This window comes from Petromyzon marinus, chromosome 11 (genome assembly GCF_048934315.1).
Source record: "Petromyzon marinus isolate PM22_M1 ecotype Great Lakes invasive population chromosome 11, UKy_Petmar_22M1.pri1.0, whole genome shotgun sequence".
Taxonomy (NCBI): domain Eukaryota; kingdom Metazoa; phylum Chordata; class Hyperoartia; order Petromyzontiformes; family Petromyzontidae; genus Petromyzon; species Petromyzon marinus.
Genome location: NC_133677.1, coordinates 7,421,877 through 7,436,275, shown reverse-complemented (window position 1 = coordinate 7,436,275; position 14,399 = coordinate 7,421,877). Strand labels below are relative to the sequence as shown.

Sequence of the window (14,399 nt, the reverse complement as noted above, 5' to 3'; positions counted from 1 at the left end):
GACGTTACGCACGAGTTTTGATTTTTTTTGTGTCTTTGTTAATGTTATATTGTCTTCGTTGTTGTAGCGGTGGTAATGATTAGGGTAGTGGCAATACGTCGATTGTAATTAATTCGCGTTGTGCCATTGTTTAAGTCCTGTACAATTGTATTGTGCTGTATACTGTGTAGTGCAGGTGATAAGAGTCAGTGTAATATCTTAAAGCTAAGTACAATATGTGCAGGTTATGTGCTGTAAGTCTGTGTTTTATACAGTCATATATAGTCAAGGTAGACTATACTACAAACCAGGAGAGTAAACTTAAAGTCGGTGTGATGTTTATAAATGATATGTCTGGTATATAAGTCAATGTCCCGAGACTAATGTGTATAATGTGTATCCTGTACATCGTATGTATCGTACAAAGTGTCATGTATGTACAGTACTATGTATGGTGCTGGTATATTGTGTACCGTTATAGGGGAAAGTTTTCTGAGTAAAACTGTATTCGTTTGGTACAATACATGAATTGGTAAAGTATGTTGCCTTTTTATTATTAAGTTGTGTTTTGCAGAAGATCTTCAACCTGCTCTTGTCCACTTTGTTGACGAGTTTGACACCCATCCACATTTAGTTACAGAACCTCTCTCGATATATACACGTGTTCCGATGTGGTTTTTTTTGTCATATTTATCTTGAGCCTAACTTTGTGGCCGACTTTAATTAATTCTTGAATAACCTGGTGCCATTCACATTTGGACTGCAGTACTCTGTACGGTACAGGTGTATATGTATAGCGTTATTTATAGCTATGGTATATATAGGTCCAGAATCATAATTCAATCACTGCTGAGTAATGGGAGCTTTCTGGCCAAATCACATTTTTCACTTTACTGGGCTTGTAAGGGAAGTCCATTTCTCGATTGATTGCACGTCTTTTACTTAGAAATGTGAGTGTGAACCCCGTTGAAGCTCAACTCATTTGCAAGCCGATGTCTGACTAAGCCACAATTCTCTGTTTTTCAGGTTGGTGGGAAATTAGTTGCTTGACTGATGTCCTTTATTGAACCAGGTGAGAGTCTATAGAGAATCATCACCTTATTTGTAAATGTTCACGCTGCTACCAGTACTGTGGTTACCTTGGTTGCATTTTTTTGGGCAAACTGTTTTAAAACTGTTAAATGATTGTAATTCCCCTCGTGGTTAATTGATTGAGGGTAGGGTGGTGGTGGACGGGAAGTGGTGGTGCAGCGGGTTAGCACACTGAGTTTCAGAATCAGAATATTTACTTATACTGGAGGAATCCGTTGAGCTCTAAAGCTCTTTTCCACAGATACCCAATCGTGGTGGGTCAGAACGTTGCAACATCAAACAATACAAAACACACGATAGGAGTGCAGGGATAAGGAAAGGTTATAAAATCACTAAAAAAATATATCCGAATAAAACTATTTTATTTTACCAAGGTCAAGACCACTGAGCTATTAGCTTCTTTTTCAGAAGCGACCTGGCCACAAACGACACCTCAACGAAGCGGCTTATCACGTGTAAATGTATAGCAGCTAAATCATCTAAACACATGTTTATAATTACCAGTCATGGCCGTAGATGAGTGGCAAGTGATATCGTAACCAGCCTTGGGGACCCTGCTGCTTCACCAAGTACCCAGGATGGTGAAGTATGCTCAAACGAAATCCGTGACTAACATAGCATTGGGAGGCTTTCATCCAGCAGTGGCTTGACAAAGTGTCGTAAGTAATTATCATAATTGTAGTTAAATGATTAATTTGTGGAATTTAGAATATTGATACCAGTGGCACAAGATTTACAGCAGACATCACAAGGGTTTACATTTCCTTTCATTCCAATTAGCATTCCAACCATAGGAATGAATGAGATGAATCTTAAAGTGTAAAGACTTTTAGAATACGTAAAAAACTATAATATTGTATGAAATATTGTTAAATTATTTTAATGGCACACACTTCAGCCATTCATCATCATCATCATCAGCCATGGTCAATCTACTGTTGTATGAAGGCATCGCTACCATGACTGCATGAGTCACCACTGTGTTTTAACATTTTTAGGTTCTCTCACATGATATTTAATTTTTTTAAATAACATGTATGTCAGATAAGTGGACTTTGGCAGGACGTATTGGTCGAGACATAATGTAGAAGTTGTAGCCATCGGGAACAAACCCAAGTGCATATTGGAGCAATGAAATAGGCTCCATAGGATACAACTTAAATGATCTATTACGCACAGCCTTGTGAGATGGCGATGGTTTTGGGAGGCCTTCATCCAGTGCTGGATAGATCATGGCTCATGGTAAAGAAGTAAGAATTCTTTGCTGTCTTCATAATATGCGATGGGGGGAAAAATATAGAAATTTGATACTGGTTTTGTGCAATTAATGGGGATGGCTTCGAAGACTGCCATTACAGGAAGTGGGAGAGATCAAAACTGGCACAGCATTATTGACGTGAGAATTAAGCGGATTTCCTTTGTGTAATACACTAATAAAAGCACCCTTACTTTGTTATGGAAGAAGTATTGAAAATTTATTTTGGGACAAGTTTGAGCTCATCCAGAAAGATATAACACACACGAGACATAGTACATCGTTGCACAAATATAATTTATAATAATACAAACTCCCTTGTCTGCAGTGATGTGGGGGATGAATATCGCGGAACCTATTATCGATAGGATATGCGCGACCTCATTTATCCGCGGGAAAAAAAATTCGCAGATAATGGCGGATAATATAAGCTTTGGGGTATGTACAAAGGGAGTGTTCATGTACCTTACAGGTACCACAGATAATAGGAGTTAGGAGGAATTTTGTTCAAGGATAACAGGAGTTCTATCTCTACTAAGTGACCTGCTGGTAGAGTTCCTGGCTCGCAATGGGAAGGTTGAGAGGTCGAATTAGCCCTTTCTGGGAAAATAAAATGAGTACTGATTTTTGGGGAAGTTAATAATTGGTTGTTCTATGTAGACTGTTGGGGCAAGTGCTGTTAGCGAGCACCTATAAAGGCCGGTGAATCACAGGAGGGGGTGGGTGGCCAGCACCACGCCTGGCCGCCTTTGTCTGCCCAGTGGCAATGTTTTCACACCGCACCAGGTACTAATTTGAGGCTGAGTCGACCTAGGGGAGGCCCAGGACCGATTCAAATAATAATCACTGGTGTTGGCCATGAGCGGCAATCTAATTTGGGTTGCCGGGTTCATAGCGCAGCGCGCTAACTGCTAAGAATCCCCCACCCCCTCCATAGGAATGTGGAATTTCCACTACGCTCAAGGATGTAAACAGAAGAGTAGCATTGTGTCGCACTCAGTGGAGTGTAAACCAGTTATTTGGCATGTATGTGCTCGTCACGCTAAATACACACGCGTCTGAAAACATTACGCTGGATTTTTACCAAATGTATTTTAAGAATTGAATCGGTGCTATAGTGGAGGATCATGGGTAATGAAATCAATTAAACTCTGTTCATCTCTCTCCAGGGCAACATTTATTATCCAGTAGCATTTGTTTAAACAAGCCAAACGCTGGGCTGGTTTCAACTTTATTGGTCTCATCAGCAAAGCCGGGCTTATGATTAACAATTGGTTATTTGTAAACCAAGGCTGACTGTGCTGATAATACCCTCAAGGTGGAATCCAGTTCAGGATTCGCTTGTACTAAACAAATTCCACTGGATCGTGTATACATATATGTACCATCCCTTTTTCACTCAACTGCTGGACAAAGGCCCCCACATGTGTTAATAATAATGGGGGGAGTGGGGGGGGACATTGACGTACAGTAGCATGCTGGTCGGTGCAGGTTGCTGAAGCGTTCAGTGGCACCCAAGACCGATTCGGACATCGCTCACCCCCTGACGTTAGCCATGGCTTGGAATCAGACTCAGAATGTTGGGTTCACATTGCAGTGTGCCAACCACTGCACCACCGCTCAGCCCGCTACTGGATAGTATTTATCTGGAAACCCCATATCGTGTCTGGACTGCAAATTATTCTTCCATACCAAGCATAGTTACATTAAAACAGATTATGCATTGCCCCTTACCCAGATAATTATAGCTGGCTTTTAGTCACGGCAGCAACCCAGTGTGACCAAATTAGTAATGTCCCTGGTTTCGTGTGTTGCACCTGCTGATGCTGCACATTCCTTGTTAGTTGCGTAAAGTGAGCCGTGATGCATGCTCATGAAATAGGATATGGTTTGGTTCAGCCTGTGACACCACGACTAGTGATTGCATAGTGGAACTCCTCTTATTTGTCGCCTTATGGGATGTGTCTCTCCCTTAACATGTAACATGCTTGCCGTTTTCGCTGGTTCGCCATTGAATAAGAGCTTCGAAGGTGCAATGTGCCTTACCTTGAAATAAACTGACTGTAACTTGGGCCCTTTTATCACAGCTCATCTCCTTTGCTCCCTGCATAGTACAGAACTTTCATCCCAAAGCTCTCAATGCTGTCGGCTTCCTGCCCCCCTTCAAGTCCCCGCTCAATACCTTTCCTTTTATCTGTTTCCTCTAGAAAATTAATATTCCCACTGCTGTGCAGAATTTTGAGATGCGCTTGCATTTAGGTGCTACATAAATCCAAATTGTATTGCACTTATGTATGTTGAACTTCTTTTGCACCGTACGTAGCCAACCGTGATAACTGCACAGACTCAGAGACCCAAAGACTCGCGTCTTTTTCTGCAGCTGTCCATCGCGAATGATAGTTGACTGCGGAGAACAGCTAGCAGCATTTGCCTGCCCACTGGTGGGATGAGAGGCCTGCCCTTGAGTGGAAGCATCGGCCGCACTGTGGGCAAGACTTGTTCATCTGCTGGATGGGATTTAAGTTGTACCACTGCTGGTGTTGATTCTGATTGGTGTTTTTTCTTCCCATTTCTCTTCAACCCTCTTGACCGAGTCGGCTACAGCACTTATCCACTGCTTACAGTTGGCTGCCATGTCCTCCCATGTTTTCACATTGACATTGCCTGTCTTGAGGTGTCTCTTAAGGACTCCATTGAGATCGCAGTTTATAGACTCGGATAGAGAGACCCATAGACTCAGAAAGAGAGTCACGAGACTCAGTGAGGCGTCGTGGGTAAAACCAAGGGTAATAATGGTGAAACATAGAGACTTATAGACTCGCATAGACACTAATGATTTTCTCTCGCGAAGAAAGAGACAAGGCCACTCGTTTTTTGTCAGGCATGTTAAGATGTGGTGACGCATAGCAGCTGTCACACGAATCCAAACAGCATTGTATTGCGAAAGTTACTTATACGTTACGGTTTGCGCAAGAGCAGTAAGGCTGAAGGTTTTCCTCCAGGCAATGGAGCCACGCTGTATAGACGGTTCAGATTTTTTTTTCATTTCCCAAGGCAGGTGTGGCCAGAAAACATAATTCGGTGGTGCACGCTGTCTGATTAGTCTGCACGCGTACGTGTGCAGTCCTTCGTGTATCCACTGCTGGATGAGGGCTTCCCCACGCCGTGCAAGTCTTGGGGGTTTTATGACCGTACTTTGCCATGCTTGTCAGCGCGAGTTTGTGAAGGGCAGGGAACCCTCGACATGGGCGCATATAAGTGCAGTACAATAGTGGGGTTTGCTGCACTGCCATCTACTGCCCACTTTGGCCCTGCAGACTGTTACCTATAACACCTGCTACACACGCATGGCGGTCGCACATCCGCAAGAATTGTCCAGCCTCAAACCCTGCTTAGCTTACAGAGATCTGACGAGATTGGGCCCATTCTTGGTGCCTCGTGACGTGTGATGTCCGACTTTAAGAGCACCGTTGTGTTTGGGACCCTGTAAGTGAGTTAATTGATGTTAACGTCTATTGGTTGTTTTGTGTTTTACGCAGTCACCCACAATGATAACCTTTTTTGTCGTATCTAACAAAAAACATGTTATACCGCGTTTGCATTGGTGAACACGCGCACGTATAACGGATCTCCACACATTCGTCAATAATGCCTCAAAAGAGGAATATATATAACGGATGATGTTTTGGCCCACTGCCCGAAACGTCGCCGTCTCATATATATTTTTCCTTTAAGGGGCAGCGCTATTGACAAATGCGGTTGGGGTTTTGCTATTCTCCCCCATATCTAGCCCTGTCCAGCTGTGGACACACAGGTACGAGCTCAGCAGCTGCTGGAGGATTCACAATTGGCTTCGCAGTGCCGCTGACATTACGGTACAGGGATTCTCAAAATCCTGGATAAATACAGTGCTGAAAAGCTTCAAAGAGCCAGGGGAAGGGAAAAAAAACCGTGTTGAATCCTAAGCATATTTAGGGCATATAAATACTGAGCACAGAACACCAGTGTTCATAATCAGATTGGTTTCCCATTTTTTTGTCAGTTTTAAATACACGGCACGATTGCCATGCCTCAAGGCTATGACTGCTGTTCAATAGGCATGCGATGATACGTCGATTCATCAATTGAAATCGAGTCTCACGCTCAAGATAAACGGTGCGTGTAACACTTGATCATTTACCGCGTGTGCAGATTATGTGAAAATGTTAAACTGATGTTAAATTTAAGCTCAAAGAGCAAACGAGATTGTAGAAATGGGCAAAAAAAATTGAGAAGCGATACAAACAACAGGGCAAAATATGTTTAAACCAAAAAGATATTCGTAATCAAATCGAATCAAATTGTGACAATTTACCGAGTGAAACGTTGCAGCCATGATTGACCCACTGCTGGATGAAGGCCTCCCAAAGACGTCGCGATTTCCTCCCACGATCATGCAAAGCAACAAGCAGCACAATCGTTAGAGTTAAATATTTCGAATCAAAAATGTCATAAGGAACTCTTCTGCAATATATTTAAGGGACCATCAAATGCCTGTCTTTTATAGAGAATCCTGGTTTCGCCTATAAAAAATCCATTTTACCCCCTGTCTTGGGTATGGAATGGTCTTCTATACAGGGCTTAATTCCAGCTGAGTCTGTCCAGGTCTCAAATCCTGAAGATATTCACGCAACCGGCACACCACTTCCAGTATATATAGTGCTGCGGCTGTGGTTACTTGTCACATGCTACCAACAACCAGGAAAATATTGAGTGAGAAATTAAGCCCTGGTTCTACAGCATCCTAATCTCGATCCAGCACTGTAGTTACATTTCTACTTAAAAGCTAACACAACGATGACGTATTTTTCTTTTTACATTTCCGTTCGCGCCCAATTTCTCTTCATTGCCTCTCGCTTTTTATCACTGTTAGTTTATGTGCCTCTATGTTGTTGGATTCGGTTGGTGGAAACGTGGCCTGCGATGCAGGGTCCTGTAATCTGCCGACTTACCATCACACACATTGCCACTTACAAATCTGTGAGCCGGAAAATTACGTGGCAGTGAATAAACAAAATCAGGATTGTTAAAAAAAAATGTTCCGAATCCACAACACAGTGCGTTTACATTTTAATTGTATGATTTCTCTGAAATTTGTTTACGGTAAAGTCAAAATACTACGCTAGTTAATGTATTTGTGTTGGTGCAGTTAAGTGTTTCTGTATTATCCTTAAAAATAACAAATAATTTAATATTCACTACAGTTATTATGTTAACTCATCGGGGAGTTTTCTATAAATATACACTGATGAAAAAATGTATTATACAAACATTAATTTGATAATCATACAACACCTTAAGTCAGAAACCAGAGTTCAAACCCCAGCCATAGCTAACTTCAGTGACAAGTGATATCTAAACTCGTCTTTGACCTCCCACCTTCCTTTCACCAACCCCCACTGATCAGGGTGTTGAAGCGTGGTCAATCAACCCCTATAGTCGACTTGGCATGGGCAGGCCCTCATCCAGAAGTACACTGAAAAAGAGGGCTGTAAACTGTTTATTGTGAGTTATTAAAATATTTGTACATAATTGTGTAATTAATATGACGTATATCTTTTTTTGGTATTTACATAAAACTTTCAGAGTGTCTCACTGAATTTCTCTTCGTATTCACTTGCTGAGTGCTTTGCATTTTTGAGACTGCAGTGACAATTGTCGTCATCATCATCAATCATCCATGATCAATCCACTGCTGGATGAATCCCTATTCCATCACCCCCTCGCACGATGGATTGTAATAAGCCCAATTTAGATCAGCGCACGAGCGTGGCGATAGTGCAGTACACGTTCATGAGTTTTACAGCACAATTGTTAATGGGTTTCGCAGTCGAAACATGCCGTACTTGGCCGTTTTTTTGCCGTCTTGGCTGAGAAACTCTGGCTCTGATGCAAATGCAGACCGATGCGCGTGTTGTAGACGCCTTCCGTTTCCCCCACCGCGGTGGAAAACAACAGAAGCGTTCCTTCGAAGGGGACTTCCTGGTAAACGCCACGTGGGTTTCTGAAAATATTACTACCGTACGGAAAATCTGAGCATTTCTCCAACCAGTAAAAAAAAATACACAAAATTCCATGTCACGCCGAGTGGATATGGGCTTCGGGCATACTCGAGTGATTATCGTAATTCAAAACATTCCCCCCGGTTTCCTCGTGCATGACGTTGCTTTAACCCAACGGGCGAAATTAAAGCCGGGAGGGTGGGGGTGGGTTTGGCACATTTGATCAGTGCGTTAGCGAGCAGCGACGGCGCGCATGCTTGAGAAAATACCCGTACACAAAATTGGGTTTGAACAGGGCCCCGTCTTTTAGAGGGAGGGCTTTTGCCAACAACATTTATAAGTGCAGCATTTGTTTCAAGAAGCATGTCCCTGCTTTTGAGACTCCGGAGGTTATACCAGCCCGGAGTTGTGCTGGATAATATTGATTTTGAGAGTCAATAGGCTGACAGAAAATATATATACTGTACGCTTATTTATATGTGGACACACAGAGCGGAGTTTGTGTATTTGCGTGTTTTAGAAAGGAGAGTTGTGATTTGGACGCAAACATTGTTGTCCATTGTTCGTTTCACTCTGCCCACCATGAGCAGATACAATGTTCCAGTAATGTCTCGATTTAAGGATACTTTGGCTTGTAATCAGCTTGTGAATTTTGAGAGAGGGGGGGGGGGTAAACCCTTAAACAATACATATCCATTTTTCAAACCGATGTTTGATTCGTTCCCAAGTGATACAACCGTGAGGATGCCTGATGACAAGCATCTCATCAAATCTTGGGGAGCCAGGCAGGTTTGAGGCAGGATAGTGCGTGGATGGTTGACCACCATGCACGGTGAGTGTGTTATGGCTTATAGACTGCGGGGTCTGTGTAGAGAAGAGCAAGGCTGAGTGCAGCAAAATCCATTGTTCTACTGTATATGCCCTAATATCTATGCTTTCCGCCTTCAGCAACCCCGCACTGACTGGCTTGTGAAGTGCGGTCAAATGACCCCAAATGACGTGCACATTGTGGCGATGTCCTCATCCAGCAGTGGATTGACAAAGAGGGCTCTATATCCACTCAAACATGTACAGAAATGGCCTTCACAAAAACGAATCCAGGTGTGGTCTTCTCGGTTAGGACACGTGTTGAGCTTTATATCTCTCTCGATTTTGCCATGCACTACTGCGAGCATCTTCATTACGAGTAGCTACGAAAGCTTATGTGCCGAGTTCACATTACTAGAGGTATCGCGACTGATTTTTTTTTCTGTTCTGTGTTGCTGACAGGTTACAAACAACGCACACTTGGAAGGTGGGAGTGAGAATCTTGAGCCATGGAGAATGAGGAGTGCTCAAGCTCTGATATTCAGAGTGTGCTGTCCATCCTGGACTCCAGATCACCAGGTGCTTCCATGCATAATCGACGATACAACCCATCATTTTAACGAGAGCCATACAATGTTTTTGTACATCTGTGCTCCCACTTCTCTCCTCCCCCACCATCACGAATCTGCGCTGACCAGCGTGACAGAGTACAGCAAAACCTCTAGAAGCTGGACTCGCCAGAATTTGAAGTAAGCCGGAAGGGCTACACAAAATTAATGAATACATTAACAAAAAATGAACCTCAAAACTACAGCAGAAAATGAAGCTGTGCACAGTAGGACACAGTTTGTATGTATTATTTTGCTCATAATGCATGCATACGATCATGTGTCTAGGAAATAATGATTTAAAATTTATGCAAATAAAAACTCCAACATACCTTTAGGCCAACAGAACGAGCGAAAGAGAACACGCAAGAAAAGGTACAAGACAGAATACAAACAAGGTAGTACCAACCAGAAAAAAAATAATCTGTTAATGAATTGGATCGTGACCCAGAATCGTGACAATCTTCCAAGGATTTTGGACGTTTTATACAGCAACGCATCCTCTAACACAGTGTCGATCAACCCCAGTTCTCGCACCCTCCCATGGTACAGCTTTCTGTGATTGCCCACCACCCGGTGCATGCATTGCGGCTTAATTTGTATCCGAATAATAAAGATCGGTAATCATAAAAACGTGGTCCTCAGTGGGGCATTGCAAGGATAGGAGTCAAGAACACACTGCTCTAATACCATTGATGTTTTTTTTATTTATTTTCATAGCACCTAGAGTGGAGCGTGCCACTTCCTGTGATATGTTCTTAATTTGGATTCACGTTTGGTAATTTTCCTGTCACGTGCGAAGTCCAGTCAAGAGGTTCGCGTCATTATATTTTTAGTTTTTCAGTTGAGGGGGATGGTGTAAATGGCATGAGCTTTGTGTGAAACCGACTTTTCCCCTCGTCCTTGTCCCCCTCCCGTATATTGTACGCAACACCTAGTCGCGTAGTTCCGCAACGACGACTGAGCAAGCAGGCCCCCGTCAAAACGAGTCTGGGATTTTGTGAATTGTCGTGGGGTAAAAAGGGAAATAAAATGCATCAAGTGTCGTCTTCATTGGGGAAGTTTTCTTCCTCGCGAAACTCTTGCGGTGTTGTAACATCCCGCATCAAAACATGACGTCATTTTTTTTGCTTTGAAGTGGAAGTCACTTGAAGACGTTAAATCAAATGCAATGGGGGACAACTGTGAGATTTTTTTTCAGCGGAGGAAATTCCACGGATGTCTTCCAGGAGCCACGAAATCACCGGCTGTGTAGCTCAGCGATTAGAGCACCGGTATCGTGAAGCCAGGGGGCCTCGCGAGTTCAATCCTCACGGTGGCCTGTACTCTTTTCCAGGCCACTATTGAAAATGAGACGACGCTGGTCTCTTGACGTCCACGCCTGTTTTTTTCAAGCAAATACACTTGAACTTGATGTGCCGGTGCAGAAGGGAGACTCCTTTGAAATGAAGCCACGTTGCAAAACTCATAGCCGAGGTGCCGTATTATGCGCAGCAAAGCATAATTCAGCAAACGTTTCCACTTGGCTATGTGTAATATATGCGGTCTGTAATAGACAATTTTTCACCCGGATGCAAGTCATTAGATGCTGTCATATCCTTTGATACAGTTTAGCATGAAGTGGTGAGGCTTATCCTGTTTCCACAGTTCTTAAAGTGTATACGCCGTCTCGTTGGAGGACAAAACACACCACAGGTTTGGTAAATATCCTCCTTGACAAAAATGTGAGTTGCCTGTGAAACTGCAGGATAAATGAGGTATCAGCCACACAGCCTATTTTTAAAAGTGTTGACAAGTCCTGCCTGCTCTGCTCCTAGGAAACACAGAGGATTTGTCACTTGTGGTGTGGCTTAACATCGATCCAGCCTGCCAATGACACGCGTTGCTTTTACGCCACATTGGGCTGTGGAAGCGGGTCGCAGCAATGCTTCCAACTGCATCTTTATGGAGCACATCATGAATTTCCATCATTCTCGGTCACGATTCGACACAAGAAATGAAATCGCTTTGGTCGAAATTTGTACCGTCTCGTTTGTATCGTTTCGTCCGATCTGTCCCGTTTACAGTGAGGGAAAAAGTATTTGATCCCCTGCTGATTTTGTACGTTTGCCCACTGACAAAGAAATGATCAGTTTATAATTTTAATGCTAGGTTTATTTGAACAGTGAGAGACAGAATAACAACAAAAAATATCCAGAAAAACGCATGTCAGAAATGTTATAAATTGATTTGCATTTTAATGAAGCAAATAAGTATTTGACCCCCTCTCAATCAGAAATATTTCTGGCTCCCAGGTGTCTTTTATACAGGTAACGAGCTGAGATTAGGAGCACACTCTTAAAGGGAGTGCTCCTAACCTCAGCTTGTTACCTGTATAAAAGACACCTGTCCACAGAAGCAATCAATCAATCAGATTCCAAACTCGCCACCATGGCCAAGACCAAAGAGCTCTCCAAGGATGTCAGGGACAAGATTGTAGACCTACACAAGGCTGGAATGGGCTACAAGACCATTGCCAAGCAGCTTGGTGAGAAGGTGACAACAGTTGGTGCGATTATTCGCAAATGGAAGAAACACAAAAGAACTGTCAATCTCCCTCGGCCTGGGGCTCCATTCAAGATCTCACCTCGTGGAGTTGCAATGATCATGAGAACGGTGAGGAATCAGCCCAGAACTACACGGGAGGATTTTGTCAATGATCTCAAGGCAGCTGGGACCATAGTCACCAAGAGAACAATTGGTAACACACTACGCCGTAAAGGACTGAAATCCTGCAGCGCCCGCAAGGTCCCCCTGCTCAAGAAAGCACATATACATGCCCGTCTGAAGTTTGCCAATGAACATCTGAATGATTCAGAGGACAACTGGGTGAAAGTGTTGTGGTCAGATGAGACCAAAATGGAGTTCTTTGGCATCAACTCAACTCGCCGTGTTTGGAGGAGGAATGCTGCCTATGACCCCAAGAACACCATCCCCACCGTCAAACATGGAGGTGGAAACATTATGCTTTGGGGATGTTTTTTTGCTAAAGGGACAGGACAATTTCACCGCATCAAAGGGACGATGGACGGGGCCATGTACCGTCAAATCTTGGGTGAGAACCTCCTTCCCTCAGCCAGGGCATTGAAAATGTGTCGTGGATGGGTATTCCAGCATGACAATAACCCAAAACACACGGCCAAGGCAACAAAGGAGTGGCTCAAGAAGACGCACATTAAGATCCTGGAGTGGCCTAGCCAGTCTCCAGACCTTAATCCCATAGAAAATCTGTGGAGGGAGCTGAAGGTTCGAGTTGCCAAACGTCAGCCTCGAAACCTTAATGACTTGGAGAAGATCTGCAAAGAGGAGTGGGACAAAATCCCTCCTGAGATGTGTGCAAACCTGGTGGCCAACTACAAGAAACGTCTGACCTCTGTGATCGCCAACAAGGGTTTTGCCACCAAGTACTAAGTCATGTTTTGCAGAGGGGTCAAATACTTATTTCCCTCATTAAAATGCAAATCAATTTATAACATTTTTGACATGCGTTTTTCTGGATTTTTGTTGTTATTCTGTCTCTCACTGTTCAAATAAAGCTACCATTATAATTATAGACTGATCATTTTTTTGTCAGTGGGCAAACGTACAAAATCAGCAGGGGGATCAATTACTTTTTTCCCTCACTGTATTTTCTGTTTTCCCAAAGATACATACTCACCATTTGTGTACTCAATTGGCATGAATAATAAATAATGGCTTCACCAACGTGGGATTAAATGTTTGTGTGTAGCAGTCTCTTTTAATCAGTGAAGTATTTGGCCAATTTGGCCAATTTCTTTGTTGATAAGTATTTTTGAGACTGAGAGTAAGTTGGAGTACGTGGGGAAAATGTGCATATCGTTAGAGTTTAGCATGCGGAACATGCTTGGAATTACGTTGTCAGACATGAAGAGGAACACGTGGCTAAGAGAACGTATGCAAGTTCAGAAACATTGGTTGTTCAGAAGTGTGAGTCGGCTAGAGCAGGACACGTCACTGGGAATGGATGATGGCCGATTGTCGAGACTCACGATGGTTATAATGATGGGGATGAAAATGATGATGACAATGACGTTGATGATGGCTGATGATATGAAGATAATAATAATGGTGATGATGACCATGAGGATGGTGATGACAAAGATGGTGCTGATGGTGACGATGATGATGATGATGATTGCAAAGTTGACGATGATGACAATGATGACGATGACAATTACAATAACGACGATGATGACCGTGATGATAGTGATGAGGACATTGATGACAATGGTGACAATGATGATAATGACGGTGACCTGTGACTCCACCCGTGGCTGTGTCGCTCAGCTACGCAGCTGTTGGTGAAGCAGGCCGGCTTGCCGCAGGAGCCGAGCGAGGGTCGCACGGCGCTCTCCTTCCAGATCTTGGAGGAGCTGCTGCCCCGGCTCGGAGTCTATGGCCCCGTGCTGCGCCTCCTGCGAGACAAGCTGCACGGTAAGCTAAACTTAAAACTACACTTTTTTTTATTTTATTTTACAAGGTAAGGCCCACTGAGCTATGTAGCTCTTTTTCAGAAACGACCTGGCTATTACAAATTATCGTCCAATTAAGTGGCCC

The 14,399-nt window shown here is 43.3% G+C and overlaps 1 protein-coding gene across 3 annotated transcripts in view; it reads left to right on the top strand.

Annotated features, from left to right (window-relative positions):
• LOC116941278 (uncharacterized) overlaps positions 1-14,399 on the top strand; it is a 96,234-nt gene that overhangs the window by 67 nt on the left and 81,768 nt on the right. The window contains exons 2-4 of one of the 3 annotated variants that reach the window (XM_032952154.2): positions 1,006-1,051; positions 9,637-9,753; positions 14,130-14,276. In XM_032952154.2, the coding sequence (XP_032808045.2) occupies positions 9,684-9,753; positions 14,130-14,276 (217 nt within the window). In that variant the 5' untranslated portion in view covers positions 1,006-1,051; positions 9,637-9,683. Of the gene's footprint in view, positions 1-3; positions 1,052-8,602; positions 9,469-9,636; positions 9,754-14,129; positions 14,277-14,399 lie in introns of those variants that run through there. The other 2 variants (XM_076066343.1, XM_032952156.2) reach the window with 2 other exon arrangements.